The 23,379-nt window shown below is 42.6% G+C and overlaps 1 protein-coding gene across 1 annotated transcript in view; it reads right to left on the reverse strand.

The window, feature by feature from the left end:
• LOC122790656 (solute carrier family 22 member 6-B-like) overlaps positions 1–23,379 on the reverse strand; it is a 496,093-nt gene that overhangs the window by 28,698 nt on the left and 444,016 nt on the right. Inside the window, exon 9 of the mRNA XM_044058184.1 lies at positions 11,955–12,167. Coding sequence (XP_043914119.1) covers positions 11,955–12,167 — 213 coding nt within the window. The remainder of the gene's footprint in view (positions 1–11,954; positions 12,168–23,379) is intronic.

Genomic DNA, 23,379 nt, shown 5'->3' on the forward strand with positions numbered 1-23,379 from the left:
TAAGAAAAACCTCAAATTGGAAAACCCCAGACCCAGATGTAGTACCTAACTTCTGCTTAAAGGTATTAACATCTTTGCATGAAGATTTAGCCATGGGTAAGAATTATTTATATGCACACCCTGAACAGACACCAACCTGGATAACAATAGGAAAAACAATGTTACTACTTAAGAGTGAACCTGCAAGCTACTCTAAAAAATACAGACCAATTACTTGCCTTCAACGACGTATAAACTATACACTGGGAGTGATGCCGACGGAGTTTATAGTCATTTAGAAGAAAACTTATGGCAATAGAACAAAAGGGCAATAAAAGAAAGTCATATGGAACAAAGGATCATTTGTTGTTAGAAAAAGTCATAATGGAGAACTATAAAAAACTACAAAAAGGGGAAGAATTTAAGTATGGCCTGGATTGACTACAAAAAAGCATTTGAGAGTATCTCACATTCATGCATAAAAGTGTGCTTAAAAATGTATAAGATACACCCTACACTGATTGACTACATTACAGTGACCATAAAACAGTGGCTGACCACTTTGCAATTAAGCCGTGATAAAGGACAAATTATTATTCCAAGGATAAAAATTCAAAGAGGGATATTTTAGGGTGTCTCTCTGTCACTGCTGCTATTCTGCCTTGCCTGTAACCCATTAAGCTGTCTACTTAACAGCTTAGGCCATGGCTATAATTTGGCTCTTAGAAAACATCAAAGTGTAAAGATTTCTCATCTTCTCTTTGTCGATGATTTGAAAAGTACAGTTTTGTACCTACCATAAATGTAGATGTTAGAGTGTTCACCCTGCTGCAGTTATCACACTTGGGTTATCCTGTCATCAGGCGGTCCCGCAGTCGGACGGATTTCCAAAGTCTTGGTCCGATGTTGGTTGCTGTCGCCTCATCCCTGACGTCAGTGCACCAGGGGTACATATATTGCAACCGACGCCATTTTCTTCAGTTTTTCTTGCCCCAGATGTCAGGTGCCCCCAAAAAGGTGATCCAAATTAGTACCAAAAGGTGTGAACACTGTACAAACACAAAATCCCTTCAGCTATAAGCAAATACATCAGAAAGGCATAGCAAAGATTTAGCCAGTAGATCAGAGGGGTTGGAGGGAGGGTAACCTGGACTGCAGCAGGGTGAACACTCGAACATCTACATTTATGGTAGGTACAAAACTGTACTGTGTTCATCATGTTACCCTGCTGCAGTCATCACACTTGGGTTGAGTCCCAAAGCTAAGGTAGGGTGGAGGCATCATAGAGGGTTAGTGGAGGCAATGAGGCCCTGCAGAACTGCAGTGGCGAAGCCTGTCCTGGACTTAGAATAAAGAGATAAGTGATAGTGTTTGGTGAAGGTGTGTACAGAACTCCAAGTTGCAGCTTCTAAAATTTCTTTGGTAGGAACCCCCCTGAGAAAGGCAGTAGAGGTAGCTATTGCCCTGGTAGAGTGGGATCTAATGGTAGGAGGAACTGGTTTCCCATGATGGGTATAGCAGAATCATATGCAATGGCCTATCCATTTAGAAATGGTTTGCTTGGATATGGCCCTCCCTTGAGAAGCTGTAGCATAGGAAACAAAGAGCTGGTCAGTTTTTCTGAAAGCCTTAGTTTTATCCAAGTAGTAACGAAGTTGCCTTTGAATGTCCAAGGAATGCAGGAGTCTCTCACCTTTGTTCTGTGGATTGGGAAGAAAGTGGGTAGGTGGATGGTTTGATTTAAAGCTACACTGGAAACCACCTTAGGCATAAAGGAAGGATTAGTTCATAGAGAAACTCTGTCTTGATGGAAAATGAGGAAAGGTTCCACTGCCATAAGTGCCTGTAATTCTGTGACTCTCCTAGCAGAAGTTATTGCCAGGAGCAGGGCAGTCTTCCAGGATAGGAACTGAAGGTCTGCAGAAAAAGCTGGTTCAAAGGGAGGTAGCGTTAGTTTTTCCAGAACAAAGTTGAGGTTCCATGTTGGTGTAGGGGCTCTTCTAGGTGGTCTAATGTTTTTTGCCCCTCTGAGGAACTGCCTTAGAAGAGGATTGGAAAATAAAAGTGGATTAGTGTCATAGTGAGCTGAAATAGCTGAAGCATGGATTTTAATAGAGAAGAAGGAAAGTCCTTTATGCAACATCTCAGCTAAATACTGCAGAATGTGAGGCATATGAGGCTGAGTTGTGTCTTGGCCTTTAGCTTGGTTCCAAGCAAAAAACCTTTTCCATTTGTCCGAGTAAGCCTTCCTGGTTCTTGGCTTCCTGGCCTCTAGAATAACATCCAGTACTGCTTGTGAAAGAGGGGCTGGTGGGATGCTTAATTAATTTGCCATGCAGCCAGGTTTAAGGTTTTGATCTGGCTGTGTAGAATCTGCTTGTCTTGCTGTGTGAGTAAATGAGGAATTTGAGGCAATATCCATGGTGGGCTGTGAGCCATATTCTTCAATAGCGGGTACCAGTGCTGGCATGGCCAGTCTGGAGCTATAAGGATCAGTCGAGGTTTCTCCTTTTTGACCTTCAAAAGAACCTTTGTGAGAAGAGGTAATGGAGGAAAGGCATATGCTGTCAGGTTTTTCCAACTGAAGGAGAGAGCGTCCACTTTCCAAGCTTGATGGTGGAATGTCCTTGTACAAAATTTTGTCAGCTAGTAGTTTTGAGGACTGGCAAACAGGTCTATATTTGGTAGACCCCATCTTTGAGTTATCATTGTAAATATTTGTGGGTCTAGTTTCCACTCGTAGGGATCTTTGATGTTTCTGCTTAGGTCGTCTGCCAATGTGTTTTTCTGTCCTGGCAGGAATTGAGCCTGTAACTGGACTTGGTAAGCCAGAGCTGTGTTCCATAAGATTATTGCTTGCCTGCAAAGAGGGTAGGAATGTGTGCTCCCTTGTTTGTTTATGTACCACATTACTGTGGTGTTGTCCGTCTTTATTGCAAGTTGTCCTGGCTGTAGTAGATCCTTGAAGGCTGTCAGAGCTTTCTGTACAGCTAGCATCTCTTTTTGGTTTATGTGCAGTTTTCTTTGTTCTGCAGTCCATAGGCCTTGAATGCATTGCCCTGCCATGTGTGCACCCCAGGCATAGTCTGAAGCATCTGTTGTGATAGTTTGCCTGGGTGGGGGCAAGATGAAAGGCTGACCCTTGTTGAGGTGACATGCCTGTGTCCACCATAGAAATTCCTGTTGAAGGCAGGGAATGAGAGATATCACTGTGTCCAAGCTGTGGCTGTGTTGAGACCATACGCTTTTTAGGTACCACTGTAATTTCCTCATATGCAGTTTTGCAAATGGTATTATCAGAATGCAAGATGCCATAAAGCCCAAAGCCTGCAGAATTTTTCTTGCAGTTAATTGGGTCTTTGTTGCCATTGTCTTGAAATATTGAGTCAGTTGTAATTGCTTGTCTGGTGTAAGATAAGCCTTCTGGGCCATTGTGTCCAAGCTGGCACCCAGGAATGTCATTTTTTGTGAGGGTACTAGTTTTGACTTCTTTTCGTTTACTGTGTACCCCAGACAATTTAGTAGATGCTTCACAACAGCCAGATGTTGTAAGAGAATGTCTTTTCTTTCTGCTTGGGTGAGGCAGTCATCCAGATATGGATATATTTGAATTCCTCTTTGTCTGCAGTATGCAATTACTGGTGCCAGGCATTTTGTGAATACTCTGGGTGCAGTAGATAAGCCAAAGGGCAGTGCAGAGAATTGATAATGGGTTGAACCTGCAATGAAACGGAGGTATCTTCTGCAACTTTGTCTGATAGGGACATGCAGGTATGCCTCCTTGAGGTCCAACGTTACCAGCCATGCTTCCTTGCCCAACATGGGAAGTAGCTGCTGTAGTGTTAGCATCTTGAATTTGGGAACTTGTAAGTAAGTGTTTAGAATTGAAAGGTCCAGAATTGGTCTCCAAGCATTTTCTTTCCTGGGTACTAGGAAGAGTCTTGAGTAAAATCCTTGGCCTTGCTCTTGAGTTGGTACCCTTTGAATGGCTCTCATGGCCATGAGAGCTGTAATTTGTTTTGAGCCTCTGCCCTTTGATTTTGTGGCAGGTTTGGCATTCCTCTTTTTATTGGCAAGGTGTGAAAGTGGAATCTGTATCCTCGTAAAATTATGTCTAGAACCCATTTGTCCTTTGTGACCATGTGCCAGTTGTCTGCAAATAGTGCTAGTTTTCCCCCCAAGGGGGCTGACAAAAGAGCTTTGTTTGGCCAGCTGAGGTGCAAGTCATTGAGTTTGCCTTCTGGTGGGTTGAGACCTGTCTTCTCCTCCCTTCAGGGTTGGAGTGCCCCATTGGCGAGGCTTATACTGAGCTTGTGGTTGTCCTCTGCCCCTTGGGCACCTGTATTTACCCCTCTGAGGCCTGTCAGTGGCTGGAAAGGACCAATTTTTTGTTGGCCAGTTTCTGCTGAAGCGAGGAGGTTGTACTTGTAGAACATCTTTGACTGTCTGCATTGATTTCGCCTTATCTTCCATTTTCTTTAAAACGTCTTCTGCTTTAACACCAAAAAAGAACATCCTGCTGTAAGGGAGCATCTAATAGTTTTGCTTTAACATGATCAGGCAGACTTTGTTCTTTTAACCAGGCATGCCTACGTATAACTGATCCAGTGACAGCTGCTCTGCAGGAGGCCTCTAAAGAATCAAACCCACATTGCAAGGTATGTTTGCCCACCTGCTCGGTGGCGTGCAACAAATCCTGTACTTCTTTCATTTCAGATTGTTGAGGTAAGGTGGTTATCTTTTGTTTTAACTGAGAGATCAGAAATTGCTGATACTTAAGCATATGAAATTGACAGTTTAGTGCTCTCATAGCTAAAGTGGCTGAGGTGTAAACCTTTTTCCCCCATCTGTCTAGTGCTCTTGAATCCCTTTCAGAAGGTACTGGATTTTTAGCCATGGAAGCCTTAGCCCCCTTGGGACCCTGGGAGATAGTCTCTGGGTCAGCTACTGGGCTTTTGTAAAGGAATTTGTGGGAATCAGGTACTCTGTAGTATCTATCAGGCTTGGCAGGGGCAGGAGGTAGAGAGTCAGGGTTGAAACTGGATTCTAAGTAGATATCATCCACAATGTCCAAAACAGGAGGGATGGCTAGAGGTCTGTGTTGGGGGAGTAAAAGAAACTCTCTCAGCCTTTTCTTGGAATCAGAGTAATCCTGACCTTCCCAGTGAAAATGTTCCCTCATAGTGTGTAAAGTTTCCCCAAAAGAGTAATCTTCTGGAGGGGAAGCTGAGGGAATAGATTCCTCAGCATCAGAATCTTCATAAGGAGAGAAGGAATAGTCTTGGTCCTCAGAGGAATCCGAAGAAATAGACAGTTGTTCAGAGGAAGCAGAATCTTCCTCTTGTCTAGGCCTTTTGTCAGGAGGAGGCTGTGAACCCCTGACAAGAGAAATCAAATCTTCTGCCATTTTGAGCATCTGTTTCTTAGGCATAGGGCCTTGAACAGGAGACTGAAGTGAAGCCTTTTTCGATTTAGAAGGAGTCTTCGACTTGGAAAACGTTTTGACTGTAAGAGTCGTCGGTCTGAAAACGCCTTCAGAAAGCGATGGCGTTTCAGAAGTACCGACGGCCTTGGAAGGTAAATCGTCGGTAGGGCCTGAAGTAAAAGGCTGCATCAGCCTAGTACATTCCGACAAAATATCTGTAGTGGTCTTGGGTTCCAGAACTGCAGTAGTCAGAAGCTGCGTCGGAGCCTCACTGATAACCGGAGAACCGGAGACCGGATCAACTGAGGCCTCGGAATCGGGCTTAGGCCTGGGCTGTCGGTCCTTGTCCCTGCGCTTTTTGTGTACGCCGGTAGTCAGTAGCTCCGACGGCATGTTATAGTTAAATTTTCTACCAAAAACGTGTTGTGAGAAATCAAATCATCTTTTAATAGTACGTTTGTTAAATCTAGCACAAAAACGACAAGAAGTGATGTCGTGATCAGGGCCTAGGCAAGGTATGCAATAAGAATGCAAATCCTTATGAGGTATTTGCTTCCCACAAGAAATACAATTGTTAACTTTTTCTGACATCGGTCTGAGGCAAGAAAAGTTTCACCAACGGGGTACTTAGCTTTATAGAAGACTTCGGTCTGAAATTCGAATTCGAAAATCTCAGGAGTCGGCCGACCGACACTTGCGAACTGCTTCTGCTTCGGGCACCACAGGGCAAGAAAGACTGAGGAAAATGGCGTTGGTTGCAATATATGTACCCCTGGCGCACTGACATCAGGGATGAGGTGACAGCAACCGACGTTGGACCAAGACTTTGGAAATCCGGCTGACTGCGAGACCGCCTGATGACAGGATAACCCAAGTGTGATGACTGCAGCAGGATAACACGACGAACATCTGTATAGCTCATCAGATGAGGAACTGAAAGCACAACTTTAGATTGTCAAATCTTTTTCAGATGATACAAGAATGTCATTTGGTCTTGATAAATGTACAAAAACAAGCTTTAAAGCAGGAAATCTGTGGCACAAAGAAAACATCAGTTTGGGACAAGAATGTGATATAAAAGAACTTGAGCAATAGGAGGTGTATAAACATTTGGGAATTAATGAAGGATCAACAATAAAACATATTTGGGAATTAATGAAGGATCAACAATAAAACATGAACAAATGCAAATAAAACTTAGTAAGGAGTACTTTAGAAGACTTAAATTAATCCTGAAAACAGCATTGACATCTAGGAACAAAATCCAAGCTATAAATCAATTTGTTCTTTGTGTCCTAACTTACAATTTTTGGAGTGATTGATTGTCCCCAAAACGTGTTGGACAGATTAGATAGGAAAACAAGAAGGTTGCTTCATGCTCACCAAATGATTTATAAAAATCACTGCATACCAAGATTATATATTCCTCGCTCTGAAGGAGGGATGGGCCTCCTTGAAATTGATTACATGTATAGATCTGCAATCATGGGACTCCACACATATCTGCTGACCTCACAAGACCCAAATGCAGTGAAAGTTTTGAAACATGAGGAGAATAAATCTAAGATGACTTCCCTGCATAGGCTAGCAGAAGTAAATCACCATCAAGCAGGAGTGGAAATCAAACCACAAGTAGATAAACATCAGGCAACAACTGTATGTGCAAAAAAAAAAAAAAACAAAAGAAAGAATACAAGGTTAGGGACCAGATGAGAAGGCAAAAAATGTGGAAAATGCATAAATATAGTTTCAAGTATAGAAAACTTCTGGAATAACCTCATGTTGATCAGGAACAAATGCAGGAATGGTTAAGGAGAGGCAAATTCAAACCAAGAGATCAAAGGTTAATATTGGCAGCACAAAATAGTGGGCTACGTACACAGTTTACAAAGTCCATTGAACATGTGGGAGAAACAGACAAATGTAGGTTTTGTAAAACAGAAATGGAAACAGAGGCACACTATTTTGCTGGTTGCAACATACTAATGGCAGAAGGACTGTATACTGAAAGGCATAACAATTTGGCAAGACTGTTGCATTGGAGATTATGCAAACATTATGGTATTGAAGTGGCTGAACCTGAAAACATAAGCCACAAAGCATCATATAAAATGATGAAGTCTACATCACATGGGATCATCCATTATCAACAGTTCAAAAGATAGATGGTAGAAAACCAGATATGGTGGTCCAAGAAAAGAAGACAAAAGTAGCATTGATCATTGAAATCACCACACCCAGTGACTACAGTGTCTTGCATACAGTGAGACACAGTCATAAAATATCAGCATTTGCAGGCAGAAACAAGAGCAATGTGGAAGAAAGATACCCAGATAGTTCCACTAGTAGTAGGAGTAATGGGTCTTATAATAAAGAATCTAGAATCATATTTAGATATGTTACCAATATATGTAACTCCATACGAATTGCAGAAGCAGTTATTACTGGGACAATGGCGGGTGCTGCGAAGAGCACTTCTGTCTGACATCAAAGACTGAAAAAATACTAATTTCATGAACTTTAATTGTATTTTGACTTAGGAATGGGGTCCATTCCCGTCATGGTATTAGAAGCCTGAAAGATTTGGAGAAATTAAAAAAGAGAGTAAGTGAGTAGAATTTTTTCTAGTGCTGGGCATTTTTCAAGGTAGTAAATAAGTTTGTGTGCAGTAACTGGTTGTTAGTAGGTCAGGTAGTTGTTTAGTTCAAGACAGTTATGCTGTTTTAAGGAAAGGCAGTGGTGAGTTCTATGGGGCATTGGTATCAAGTCTTGGAGATCTTGTTATAATGAGAGATTAGCTTGGATTTAAGTTTTGTGTTTATCTTTGTTAAAATTAGTGAGGCATATAGGAGGATTGGAAGTAGATAGGTTGAGAATAGTGTTTTTTTTTTTTTTGCTGTGTCAGTCAGGTACTTTCTGGCTCTATAGTGATCTTTTTTTTAATGTCTTGTAATCTATGTCATTCAAATATGAGGATGTCATCTCTTAGAAAATCCAGTAATTTAGTACTGGTTACTCTTTTGATTTTGGAATTATTTGATGATGTAATTGTGAATGATTTATTACTACAGGCCTCTTAACCATGGTTTCCCCAAGAAGCATCTCCTGGAGTATTTTCCTTACCCAGAGAAGATGCTCTACCATGGCCATCTCAGACACTGGAATAGCTGAAGAGGTGAAAAGAACCATGGTTGACCCTGGTTCATGGTGGCTGAATGGACTATACCAGAGGTAGCTGGAGAAGCAAGTGAGTGGTTTGGGGAATAACAAATGGTCACTATAAGTTCACCCACCATTAGATGAGGCAGTGACTGAGCCCACAGTGTTAGCAACCCCTCTTTGGTAAGTTGTTTTTGCTTTCAAGATATAGCAGGAGAAGAACCAGCAAGACCAGTGTAAGTATCCTTGCTGTAACTAAGGAGGACGTCTCAAAGCTGGTAAGCATTGCTGGAATGAATCAGTCAGAAGGTAATTTCTCAGAAAATGTTCACAAGCAGTACACTCACGTTTACAATTCCCTACACAGCCTCCCTTCAATGTAATGTACAAGCAGTACACTAAAATCTTGTCAGAATCACTTGAGGAGTAAAAGCGCACTGACAGAAAAAATGGCCAGTAGGTTGTCACGAAGTGCACACAAGCAATAACCTGTACAGTAATTTCTTCTCCCTGTTCAAACCCTTCCAGACACTAAACTTATACAAAAAAAAAATCATAAAGTTTGAATAACTACAACATATTCTCACAAGTACAAATGCATTAAATGGCTAAGTGCTAAAAATAGCAGTCCCTGACAGGAAATTTCTGCTATTAATAATAAAAAAATTTGAGAGAAAAATAGCTAAAGACTCAAAAGAAAATCATAAGGCCTTCTTTAGCTATGTTAGAAACCTGGGAGGAAACTCCCAGATATGCTCAGAACTAGTTCAAAATGATGTGAAGATTACTGATCCTACAGACATTGCCAACATACTGGCTGACAGGTTCAGTGCAAACTTCTCCCCTCCCCAAAAGGAGAGATATCTATACCAAGTGATTGCAGCCCCCCAAACATCTCCAACGCCCAAGTGAGAACTGCTCTCTCCAAAGCAAAAAACACAGCATCCATGGGACCTGATGGTGTCCCCGGCTGTGTGCTCCACGAACTCAATGAGGAATTAAACCCACAGCTAGGACAGCTGTTTAATCATAGTCTTACCTCTGGATACGCACCCAGGAGTGGCGCACTGCAACTGTGGTCCCACTTCACAAAGGCGGTGCCTCCACCGACCCTGGAAATTACCGCCCATTAGCTTGACAAGCCTTATCTGCAAAGCCATGGAGAGGATCATAATGGACCTCATAAATAAAGACATAGGGAATTTGCAGACTTTGGATCCATCCCAGTTTGGCTTTGTCAAAGGCAGATCATGCCTTCTAAACTTGGTTGACTTTTTCGAAACAGTCACCAAAGCCATTGATGAGGGAAATGCAGTCCATACAGCCTACCTCGATCTGGCGAAGGCCTTCGATACAATACCCCACTCGGGTATCATTGAAAAACTCATCAGCTTAAATGTTAACCCATACATCACAAGATGGGTTGCAAACTGGCTGAGTGACAGAACCCACAGGGTCAGAGTTGCTGGCGCCATGTTAGACTCAAAGCCTGTCACAAGTGGTGTACCACAGGGCTCAGTCCTGGGCCCACTCTTGTTTGGCATCTACCTTTCCAAAGTACAAGCAAACACAGGAGGGTTATGGCTGACAAAGTTTGCAGATGACTGCAAACTGGGCGCCATAGTAGAAAACACATCTGACACAGATATCCTTCAGAAGGGTCTCACAGAAACGGATAACTGGTGCCAGAGCCATGGCCTAAAGTTAAATGCCAAAAAATGCATAGTCATACCCTTGGGAAAAACAAGGTTACCCCTAGCTACCAAATAGGTGGCAATCCACTGAGCACAGAAGAAGTTATCAGGGACCTGGGGACCCAGGTTGATAGTAGTCTGTCATTCGACACCCATGTAGCTAAAGTAGTTAGGAAGACCTTCTACATTGCCCACCTTATCATGAAGGGATTCTCATCTAGATCAAGGGAGGTCATAGTCTCCTATACTCATCACTCATCAGACCAATGATTGAGTACAATGCCCCATTCGAATGTATCTGACCCGACACTTGCAGCAGCTGGAGAGGCCACAAAAGTTCCTCACCAAAAGGATAAAGGGTCTCAAACATCTGTCCTATGCTGCCCGACTGAAAGAACTCCAGCTCTATTCAGTCGCTTACGCTTGCTCAGAGGTGACCTTTGCCTAACATACAAGGCCATGTCAAACCCAGATTTGATGAATATGCTTCACCTCAAAAATCTAGATCTGTCAGAGCCACAAGGGCGGAGACTTAAAACTCGACACGGCTATTAATAGGACGTGCTGGAGGGATAGCTTCATCACCCAAAGACTCCCTATGCTGTGGAATAAAATCCCGGTATATGTGAGGCAGAGCACCTCGCTGGCCTTGTTCAAGAGAAATCTTGACCAATGGATGGGAGATCGCAGATATACCCCAGGGATTACCTCAGTGTCACTGCTCAACAGAGGCACAGCAAAATAATGGGTATAGTTCCCCATACTAAAGGGGTGGCGTAAGCCACAAAACTATGGGCTAGGCTTGTAAATGCCCTCGGGCAGATAGCCTAGTATGAACCTATGAACCTATGAACCTAAAAAATACATTGTTTCTTAAATGTGAAACATTCTTTAAAGCCCCAAACCAAAAAATACAATATTTTTTTCTTAAAAGTGGAAAAAATTATGGCTGGATCAGTTCACCACTAGAGACTTACCTGCCAGAAACAAAGCTTGAAGCTAATTGCTACTCTTGTGAAGCCTCAGAGATACTTCTTCTCAAAGCAGCAAGAAAGTATTGAAGAAATCTTTACTCTGACTTCTGATTTGTTTCCACAGGGCTCTCCAATCAGTAGTCAGAGTGAAGATGTGGGGGAAAGCCAGTGTTTTGTGAACCTGGTTGTTCTATCCTGGGCAAGATACAACCCTTGCATGGTTTAGAGGGGCCTGGCTGTTCCCAGTTCCTTGGCACAATGTGTTGAAAGGACACATGTACAAATGAATGGATGAGTGACTGCAGGGAAATAATGAATAGTAAGGCAAACTATGAGAAAGGGAAGAAGAAAGTAATCTGCATGGTGTGTATAGACCAGGATGGGGGAAACATGGGGGCACAGGGTGATGTGCATAGTAGGGGACAGTGAGCAATAAGGGGGCACTCTGGAGTCCTTTGCCTGGGACACTAGTTGATCTAAGGCCAGTCCTGGTAATGGAAATTATTTCTTTGGGTAAAGTAATGTATCTAATTAACTTCTTCTGAAAACTTCCTGTTAATGCAGATTGTTCCTTTTCACGGTGGAATAAAGTCTGTATTACTACTGTTCTATTAAAAAGGCACCTATTTAGTTTTTTTAAATGTTTTAACATTGCACTTTTACTGGTCTCTTTTCCCATTGCAAATGTTTTCTTTATTTGCTGTGAAGTGCCTACACTTTTACCTTTTCTTCCAGTTCTCTGCATCTTCAATAGTTTCTGGGAGAGAGCAGCCAGCTGTTTCAGGAAGAAGAAAGCCCAAGGCAGAACCAAGCAAAGATGCGCAGCCAAAGATGATGACTGGAGCAGCACTGCTGTAGATTCGGACAAGATTTATCATAGGAGCTAGAACACCTCCTATGCGAGCAAACATGGAGCAGGCACCCATCCCTCTCTGCCTGTTCATGAAAAGAAGTAAAAACAAAAGAAAAAAGTATATCATATAAATCTGTTTTGAGGCTTTTAAACTTATAGTGAAGAGCAGCTCATATAGAGAAATGTTAATCTTAATCAGCAGTAAACATTAGAGCACAATAGGGTAAGACAAACAAGAGCTAACAAGAAATATATCTAAATCAGTATTTATTATTAATGTTATGAACATAAAAAGCAGCAAATATGTATCTGTATTAATACATGTGCATGTGTGTGTGTGTGTGTGTGTGTGTGACATATACATATATATATATATATATATATATATATATATATATATATATATATATATATATATATAGGTTCATAGGTTCATAGGTAGGTACTAGGCTATCGGCCCTAGGGCCCATGCAAGCCTAGCCAACAAAATGTACCCTGGCTTTCGCCACCCAAGAAAATTATTTTCCTGTGCCCCTGTCGAGCAGAGTCACAGAAGTGATCCCCGGGGTGAATTTCCCATTTCCCATCCAATCGTCAAGATTGAGGAGCTCTGTTTGACATAGATAGGTAGTCTGTTCCAGAGTATGGGAAGTCTCTGGGACAGAAATCTATCCCTCCAGCATGTTCTGTTTATTGTGGTGACAAGGTTTAGGTCCCTAGAGCATGTAGCTCGGAGGGATTGGGATTTCCTTAAGTGGAGCATGTCCAGCAGCTCTGGGTTTGACATAGCTTTGTATGTTAGGCAGAGATCACCCCTGAGTAGGTGATATGCGATGGAGTAAAGCTGTAGTTTTTTGAGACGGTCTGCATAGGGCATCTGTTTGAGGCCAGTAATCCTCTTTGTGAGGTATTTCTGTGGTCTTTCCAGTTGTTGTAGATGTCTTGTGAGGTACATACCAAAAGGGGCGTTGTACACTATAATGGGTCTAATGAGTGATGAGTAGAGGGGAACAATGACCTCTTTTTTTCTGGATGAGAATCCTTTTGTAATGAGATGAGCCACGTAGAAGGATTTCCTGACCACTGTGGCGATGTGATTATCAAAGGAGAGACTACTGTCCACCTGTGTCCCAAGGTCTCTTATCACATTTTCGGCATTAAGTAGACTACCAGCTATGTGGTAGTTCATGGGTACAAAGTTTTTACCAAAGGGGATGACAATACACTTTTTGGCATTGAGCTTCAGGCCATGGCTTTGACACCAGGTATCTATCTCAGTGAGGCCCTTTTGTAGTTTGTCCACATTGTTAGGAGTTTCGATTATGGCTCCTAGTTTTCAGTCATCTGCAAACTTTGTTAGCCAAAGACCTTCTGTGTTGGCCTGCACTTCAGAGAAGTAGATACCAAACAGGAGAGGACCCAGGACTGAACCCTGTGGTACTCCACTTGTCACTGGTCTGATGTCGGATTTGGAATCCGCTACTTTCACAGTGTGGGTTCTCTCCGTGAGCCAGCTGGAAACCCATATTGTGACATAGGGATTTATACCTAGTTTAGTGAGCTTATCTATAATTCCAGAGTGGGGGATGGTGTCGAAGGTCTTGGCGAGATCTAGATAAGCTGTGTGAACCATTTTACCCTCATCTATGGCTTTGGTGACTGCGTCAAAGAAGTCAATCAGGTTTAGGAGACATGATCTGCCTTTTACAAATCCAAACTGAGTAGGGTCCAAAGTTTGGAGATACCAATGTCTTTGTTTATGAGTTCCACAATGATACGTTCCATGGCCTTGCAGGCCAGGCTCGTCAGGCTAATGGGGCGGTAGTTTCCGGGGTCCGTCATGGCTTCCCCTTTGTGGAGTGGGATAACTGTCGTGGTGCACCATTCCGTGGGTACAAAGCCTGAGGTGAGGCTATGATTGAACATGGTACTTAGGTAGGGTGCCAGTTCATTCTGTAGTTTGTGTAGAACGCAGCCTGGGATATTGTCAGGTCCCATGGATGCTGTGTTCTTGGCTTTGGAGAGTGTGTTTTTTACCTGTGCAGCCGTAATTATAGGAACTTTGCATTCTTCCGGTATAGAGATGGGCCCTCTAGGGGGTGAGAGGGGGGTAAAGTTAGCACTGAACCTATCTGCTAGGATGTTGGCAATATCAGTTGGTTCTGTATATTTAGTGCCATTATGCTGTAACTCAGAGCAGATCTGAGTGTTCCCATTTAGATTCTTGACATAGCTATAGAATGCTTTGTGGTTGTCTTTAGAGTCAGTGGCAATTTTGTTTTCCTAACTAGCTTTGGAGGTTTTTATGAGGGATCTCAGCTTCTTACTGAGGTTGACCAGGGAGTTCCTCCAGTCATGGGATTTTACTCTTTTTTGCAACAGTTTCTTTCTTCTGTTGTAGAGTTTGTTTATGGCAGAGGACCACCAGATTGGCTTCCTTTTTTTGGAGGATAACATCTTGATTCTATTAGGGATAGCATGATCCATGCACTCGTGTAAGTGCTTATAAAGTGCATTTGTGTAGGATTCGGCAGTCATACCTCTATTGTCCGTCTGCATGGGTGTCATGAAGTTTGCCACTTCTGTCTTAAGAAGTGTGAAGTTGGCTTTGGAGAAGTTTTTTACAATGGTTTCCCTAATTGGGGCTGGGGGTGGGATGTGGATGTCTAGGCTGATTGGCTTGTGGTCAGATCTGACCAACAAGGAATTCACCTCTGGTGTGGAACACCGGTTTCCCATGTTGGTAATGACCAGGTCTAGGATATTGCTGCCCCTGGTGGGGGTGTGAATAAGTTGATCCAAGGCATTGGAATTTATGAATTCTAGAAAACGTTGAGCAAAAGAGTTGGTACATGAGTAGTTTTCCCAGTTAATGGTGGGGTAGTTGAAATCGCCCATTATTAGGGTGTTGGGTTGTACCCTAATACTTTCCAGTGTATCAAGAAATGAGGAGTGTGAATCCTGGGGCATGGTGGGGGGTTTGTAGCAAGCTGCAATTTGGATTGTGGTCTTGCCCAGAGTTAGTTGCACTTGGATAATCTCGGATGCATTATGCTGTGCAACTAGCCTGGAGGTGTGGATATCCTTAATGAATATGGACACACCTCCGCCTTTAGTGCTTCTTTCTGGGTTAGGTGGCCGAAAGGTGTGGTATGAAGTGAAGCCTGGTAATACAGGGGTGTTTTCTGGAGCTTTGAACCAGGTCTCTGTCACTGCACAGATGTCAATGTTCTCCATTTTAAGGAGTGCCTTGAGTGAGTGCATTTTGAGGTTTAGACTTCTAGCATTGAGTAGCATTACCCTCAGATTTTGCTTGCTTGTAACTGTTATGGTGGTGAATTTGCCATTTGAACCTTGCCTAAAAAAGGCACTATAGGGGTGGCAAGAGCCTTAGCCAGTATCCGGAATCCTAAGGGCGACAGGTGCAGGTCATCTCTGGCAAAGCATCGTGGACTGCCGATCATGTCGTCCCAGGCAGACAAATACTGGATCCCCTTAGAATGACACCAGAAGCTTAGCCAATTGTTGAAGTCAATAATTTTGTCCTTGTACTGTGGTATCATTCTGGGTGATGGCAGGATGCTACTCAGGGCTAGGGTCATACCTGCCTGGGCTACAAGATCAGAGAGCTCCTCCATGTCTCTTTTCATGTAGTCCAGGGAGGTACGTCTCAGGTCATACACACCAACATTGTGGAGTGACCTGAGTGCATGCGTTATGTGGCGGATCCTGGCACCTGACAGGCAGCTGACAGTAACTTTCTCCTTGTTTAGTCTAGTGAGTGGAACATCAGTGTGCCTGACTATAGAGTTACGTATGACTAGAGTGTTGGGTACGTTGTTATGCCTTATGGGCTGTGGTTGAGTGGTACACTGAGTTTGTGGGCTATGTGTCATTTGGGTTGTGTTGGGGGGTGGAGTTTGCTTGCGTTTATGCTTTGGATGTCCCTGATGCTTGGGCAGGTTTTTATATATATATATATATATATATATATATATATATATATATATATATATATATATAAATACATATAGTGGTCGAGAGGGAAATTAATGTAAGCTGAGACCACCAGTCTTTATAAAAATAGTAGTACAGTTTATAATGTGATAAGACAGGCATTTCCAAACAATAAAACTTGTACATTTAATTAAAATACACAACCAGCACCACAGTATCTGACAGTAGCTGTCTCGAGATTCCTTCTGGCAATATTATTTTCCAGCTTCTACAACATTTTTCTTCACTGTGAGTTGCTCTCAGTCCTAGAGCTCCTGCTCTAAACACCAAGTTTCTCTTCCAAAACAAGTGATTTTTGACTGAACTTGTCTCAGCTCTCTTTTTATATTATCTTCAAAGACTCATTTAGCAAATCTGTTCTTACTAATTACAGCTATGCTCCTCTCTGTACTTTTAATTTACAGCATACAATATTTAACACAGCATGAGCAATTAATGCAGGGCGCTTACAGTCAGCATAGTGATGCATCAAAATCCTAAATGATGAGTAACAATCAAATGTTTTTGTAGAAAAACAACTATTTTATGTTTACTGCTTGAAAGTTTCATACTAAAACCTCAAAATATATATTCTTTTATAATTGGGGCCCAGCTCCATTGGCTCAGAGATATTAACTGCCTACAGTCTGCCATTTTGCATTATACTCAGTTTTCATTATGGGTATTTTATTAAGCCTTCTGCTCAGTATGCAGAGCACAAAAAAGGTCTAAATTACTGCTTTACTGAGTTACCATTAAATCAAGAGTAAAAATCATATTTCTCCTGAATGCAGAAGATTTTCGTCATTGGAATTATGACCTCTCCAGTTAGGTTTGTACATGCAGATTTCATGAAGATAAAGTGGTGTATGTCTTTACAGCTGAAATCACCAATTAAGTGCATTTTGTAAATGATGGTCATGACATGTTGTGGAGAAACTTAATGCAGTATATTAATTAGTTACAAGGATATGGTTCTTTTATTACTAGCTACTACCAGTCATTTGGCTGCTCTGTTTTGTCATTCAGTTCACAACAAAGTAATTTATCAGGATATCAAACTCAGTATGTATCAGAATCATATCATTAGTGCAAAAAGATACCAAAATAATACCCTTTTCTCAGAAGAAAGTGATAGTCTGTTATTTTATGTTACAACAAAGTGCACATATTTTCCTTGTTCTGACAGGCATGCATATAACTGTGGCACTTTCCATATCTTCTGTTCTGTTGTACAAATACAATCAAAGTAATATTTTTTAGGGTCTTGTTATAACAATTTCATAAAAAATGTCTTAAAGCTGTATAAAGTTATTGTCATCTGAAATTAGGATGCAAAACTCAGTTAAAAACAAAAGTGCACCTTTCAATTAAAATAAAGAGCAGCTATCAAAAACATAGAAATACAATGCTATTAATGTTTTAGGTCTGAAAAGAATCGGCATTTCTGTATAAAAAGTGAAATGATATTTTTATTCCTTAAACACTGAGGAGTAAAATGGCATTATTTTCATTGAAATTCAAAATGAAGCCCTGTGTGATGGTTTCAAATGTGGAACACTCGCATGTTTGGATGGGCTTAAATTCCTCTCAATTAATTTCATTAAACGCTCTGCCCCTGCCTCAGTTTTTAATGGATAAGAGCCAAAAGTGGTCAAAGTTAAATCTTCTTTTCTGACTAGAGTCCAGATCGTCAAGACATTGTGGCTGACAAAATAAAATATTTGTTCTTAGGCATTTCCCTCATACAGTATTTTCTAAGTACTTAATGGAGTTGCAGATGTTTAGTATGAAATTAATTTGATGGAATTGTAGGACTAGCAATAAGTAGGAAAGTACAGTTTTGTACCTACCATAAATGTAGATGTTCGAGGATCCACATTGCTGCAGTCATAACCTGTGGGTAGTCCGCTGTCCTCGGTCGGCACGAATACCAAAGTGTTAGGCTGGCGTCGGTCATGGTCGCTCAGAGCTGACGTAAGTACGCAGTAGTACTTAAGCGCATGACCGACGCCATATCCTCAGTCTTTCTTGCCCCAGATGTCAGAAGGCCTAAAAAGGAAAGGCCATAGCCAAAATAGAAAATACCCAACAACCAACATAGAGAAAATAATAATTATCCCAAAAGAAACACAGCAACCCCAAACTATAGGGGGGAAGGAGGGAGGGAAAATTGGACTGCAGCAATGTGGATCCTCGAACATCTACATTTATGGTAGGTACAAAACTGTACTATGTTCTTCGTCTCACATTGCTGCAGTCATAACCTGTGGGTAGAATCCCAAAGCAAAGGTAAAGGGAGGCTGGCAAACTAAAAAGCATTAGGAGCTGCTAACATGCCCTGTAAAACTGCAGTGGCAAACCCAGCCCTGGACTTGGAATAGAGAGGGAGATGGTAATGTTTAGTAAAAGTGTGCACTGAACTCCAAGTAGCTGCTTCCAAAATATCCTTAGTAGCTACCCCCCTTAAAAAGGCAGTAGATGTGGCAGTAGCCCTAGTGGAATGAGGTCTGATCCCAGCAGGAACATCCTTTCCATGATGAGAATAACAAAAAGCAATACAATGGCCAATCCACTTAGAAATAGTTTGCTTTGAAACAGCTTTCCCTTGTGAACCCAAAGCAAAAGAAATAAATAACTGTTGAGTCTGCCTGAACTCTTTAGTTCTGCTCAAATAATAGCGTAACTGCCTGTGAATATCCAAAGAATGCAAAACTTTTTCCCTTTATTTTGGGGATCAGCATAAAAAGTAGGCAAATGAATAGACTGGTTTAAGGCCACATTAGAAATAACTTTAGGCATAAAAGTAGGGTTAGTACGCAAGGACACCCTATCCTTATGGAATATCAGGAAGGGTTCAACTGCCATGAGAGCCTGTAATTCAGATACCCTCCTAGCAGACGTAATGGCCAACAAAAAAGCAGTCTTCCAAGACAAAAACTTCAACTCAGACGTAGCTGCAGGTTCAAAAGGAGGTAAAGTAAGTTTTTCCAACACAAAATTGAGATCCCAGGAAGGAGTAGGAGCTCTACATGGGGGTCTTATGTTTTTGCCCTCTAAGAAATTGTTTAAACAAAGGGTGAGAAAATAAAGGAGGGTCACAATCATAGTGAGCAGAAATGGCTGCAGCATGAACTTTCACGGAGGAAAAAGACAAACCCTTGTCTAGTAATTCAGTAAGGTACTGTAGTGTAAAACTCAAATTAGGCACTGAGACATCAAGGCTCTTTGCTGTGCTCCAAAGAAAAAATCTCCTCCATTTATCAGCATAAACTTTTCTAGTACTAGGCCGTCTGGCTTCCAAAATGACATTCAAAACCTGTTGAGGAAGCTGAGACCCCCCAGGGTCTAAAACAGAATACGCCAGGCTGTTAGATGCAGGGACTGTACCCTGACATTGAGTAAATGATTGCTTGACTGGGACAACAGGTGAGGAATCGGTGGCAAAGGCCAAGGAGGCTCCTGAACTAAACTCCTCAGCAGAGGATACCAGTGCTGTCGTGGCCAATCTGGTGCTATTAGAATCATGCAAGGCTTGTCCTGCCTGACTTTCAAGAGTACCCTGGGAAGGAGAGGCAGAGGAGGGAAAGCATAGACGTGAAGGTTGTTCCAACTGAAGGATAGAGCATCCACTTTCCAAGCTTTTGGATGAAACATTTTTGTGCAAAATTTTGGCAGCTGAAAATTTAGTGGAGAAGCGAACAGATCTATGTCTGGTGTTCCCCAAGCCACTGTCAACTGTTGGAATATGTGAGGATCCAATTTCCATTCGTGGGGATCCACAATTTGTCTGCTCAATACATCTGCTAAGGAGTTCTGTGCTCCTGACAGAAACCGTGCTTGAAGAGTGATGTGCAAACTCAGAGCAGTCTCCCACAATATCATAGCTTGTCTGCAAAGAGGGTAAGAATGGGTTCCCCCCTGCTTGTTGATGTACCACATGACTGTTGTGTTGTCTGTTTGAATCAACACCTGTCCTGGTTGAAGTAGGTCCTTGAAGGCCATCAGGGCAAACTGGACTGCTAACATCTCCTTCATGTTGATATGCAAATGCTGTAGTCTGGGAGGCCACGTGTCTTGAATCCATTTCCCATTGAAGTGTGCTCCCCAAGCCAGGTCTGAGGCATCCGTCATTAAGATCTGACTCGCCTCTGGTCGGGTCACAGAGAGTCCCTTGTTTAGGTGACATTCCTGAGCCCACCACAAGAATTCCTTCTGGATGCAAGGTATTATCCGAATGACAGTGTCCAAATCGTGGCAGTGTTGAGTCCATACAGTTTTGAGATACCATTGTAGCTTCTTCATATGCAGTTTGGCATTGGGAAGTACCAGAATGCAAGATGCCATGAACCCCAAGGCTTGAAGGACTGTCCTTGCAGTCAGCCTGGACAGTACTGATAATTGCTGGAAGTATAGAGGAAGAGTTCTTTGTTTGTCCGGGGTCAGAAAAGCCATCTGAGAGGCTGTATTCAGTCTCACACCCAGAAAGCACATGTCTTGAGAGGGTACTAGACTGGACTTTGTTTCGTTCACAGAATACTCTAGGCACCTTAAAACTGCCATTACATACTGTAGATGTTGAAGTAACTTGTCTTTGTCTTGAGCAAGAATCAGGCAATCGTCCAGATAAGGATAAATTTGTATTCCCTTCAGTCTTAAGAAAGCTATTACAGGAGCCAGAACCTTTGTGAACACCCTGGGCACAGTAGATAAGCCAAAGGGCAATGCAGAGAACTGATAATGAGAAGTACCAGCCTGAAAACACAGGAATCTCCTGCAGCTGGGCCTGATAGGAATGTGAAGATAAGCCTCTTTGAGATCCAGAGTTACCATCCAGTGATCTTTGCCTAGCAGAGGCAGAAGCTGCTGTAATGTTAACATCTTGAACTTTGGAATGTCTAGGTATGTATTGAGAATGGACAAATCCAGAATTGGCCTCCAAGTGTCTCCTTTCTTTGGCACAAGGAATAGGCGAGAATAAAATCCTTGGCCTACTTCTGACAGAGGTACCACCTGGATTGCCCCCATCTGCAAAAGCAAAGAAATTTGTTTGTGAGCCTCCAGCCTTTGCTGAGGAGGTACATCTGGCATGCCTTTGAAAGGAGGAAAAGTGTGAAAGTAAAACTTGTAGCCTTGATTTATTATGTCCAACACCCATTTGTCCTGGGTGACCAAATGCCAATTTTGTTTGAAAAGTGCCAACTTTCCTCCTAGAGGAGCTGCCAGACGGGAAGAATCTGGCAGCTGGAGATACAGGTCATTGGGTCTGTTTACGAAAAGGCTGACCCCTGCCCTCACCAGAAGATTGTGCAGGAGAACTCCAAGTCCTAGGTCTGAAAGAACCCTGAGCGTGAGCCCTGCCCCTACCACGTCTAGACCTGCCCTTAGACTGAAAATCCGAAGAAGGGTAAGACCATCCTCTTGCAGGCCAATTCCTGCTAAACTTAGGGGGCTGCACTTGCAAAAAATTCCTTAACCGTCTGCATAGACTTAGCTTTGTCTTCCATCTTTTTCAAAACTGACTCTACAGGAGAACCAAAAAGAACTTCAGATTGAAGAGGAGCATCCAAAATACGAGCTTTAACATGCTCTGACAAATTTTGATCCTTAAGCCAGGCGTGTCTGCGAATAACTGAACCAGTAGCAGCCACCCTGGAAGAAGCCTGAAGAGCATCGAAGCCACACTGCAAGGAATGCTTACCCACTTGATCTGAAGCATGAACTAAGTCCTGCAATTCCTTACACTCTATACCCTCAGATAAAGCATCTACCTTAGATTTCAACTGACCTAACAGAAAGTTCTGATACTTCAGCATATGAAACTGGCAATTTAAAGCCCTCATAGCTAACGTGGAGGAGGTATACACTTTTTTACCCCACCTATCCAAAGCTCTAGCATCTTTATCCAGAGGAACTGGATTCTTAACTACAGAAGCCCTGACACCCTTAGGCCCTTGAACAATAGTTTCCGGGTCAGCTCTAGGACTCTTATACAAATATTTATGTGCCTCTGGAACTCAGTAATACCTGTCTGGCTTGACAGGGGCAGGGGGTAAAGAATCTGGATTAAGGGAAGCTTCAGAAAAAACATCCTGAACAACATCTAAAACAGGGGGAATAGCCAAAGGTCTATGTTGTGGCAAAAACAAAAATTCCCTAAACCTCTTACGAGAATCTGAAAAATCCTGACCTTCCCACTTGAAATGCTCCCTCATGGAGTGCAAGGTTTCAGAAAAGGAAAAATCCTCTGGAGGAGAAGCAGAAGGACAAGAATCTTCTGCATCCGAATCAGAATAGGGAGGAAAATCCTGAATATCCTCAGCTGAGGACTCAGAGTAGTCTGAGGAATGCTCCAATCCCTCTAAATCTGTCTCCACCCTAGGCCTCTTCTCTGGAGGGGGCATAGAACCCCTGATCAAAGTAATCAAATCCTCTGCCATTTTCAACATATGTTTTTTAGGAACAGAGCCCGAAGAACTAGGGCTATGGCCTGTACCAGAAAGACCAGGTCTAGCCTTAGCAGGGCCTTTAGTGACAGAAGTAGAAGGCCTAATAACCTTTTGTAAGGATGGAACCACAGAAACTTGAGAAGCCCCCTCGGCCTGACCTGACTCCTGAGAGGCCAACTCCTGTAAAAGTAAAGGTTCCCCCTGGGATTCAGCCAAGACCTCGGCTGGATCCAAAGATTCAACCGTAGATTCCATAGAACCGGCATCCGCAACGGCCGACTCATCCGGTTTAGACTTTAAAGATTTATCTTTTCGCTTTTTTGCGGTAGCGGGCGTCGGAGGATCCGACGGCATGTTGTAATTACACCGCTTACCGAAAACAAGCCTAGCACAGTCTAATCTGCGTTTTATGGTGTGCTTATTAAATCTAGCGCAAAAGCGACACCCGACTACGTCGTGCTCAGGCCCCAAGCAAGGAATACAGAGAGAGTGATAGTCCCTATGAGGTATCTGTTTACCACAAGAAATACAATTATTAACTTTTTCTGACATCTGGATTAACTGAGGCAAGAAAAGACAAAAATATTCCCCAACGGGGTACTTAGCCCAACTTGGTCTTCGGTCTGAAACTCGAAAAATGAAAATTTCAGAACGCCGAACGGCACTTGCAAACGTTGCTTCTGCTTGGGACCACGCGGCAAAAAAGACTGAGGATATGGCGTCGGTCATGCACTTAAGTACTACTGCGTACTTACGTCAGCTCTGAGCGACCATGACCGACGCCAGCCTAACACTTTGGTATTCGTGCCGACCGAGGACAGCGGACTACCCACAGGTTATGACTGCAGCA

This window comes from Protopterus annectens, chromosome 1.part2 (genome assembly GCF_019279795.1).
Source record: "Protopterus annectens isolate FY-2018-M chromosome 1.part2, PAN1.0, whole genome shotgun sequence".
In the NCBI taxonomy this organism is placed as follows: Eukaryota; Metazoa; Chordata; order Ceratodontiformes; family Protopteridae; genus Protopterus; species Protopterus annectens.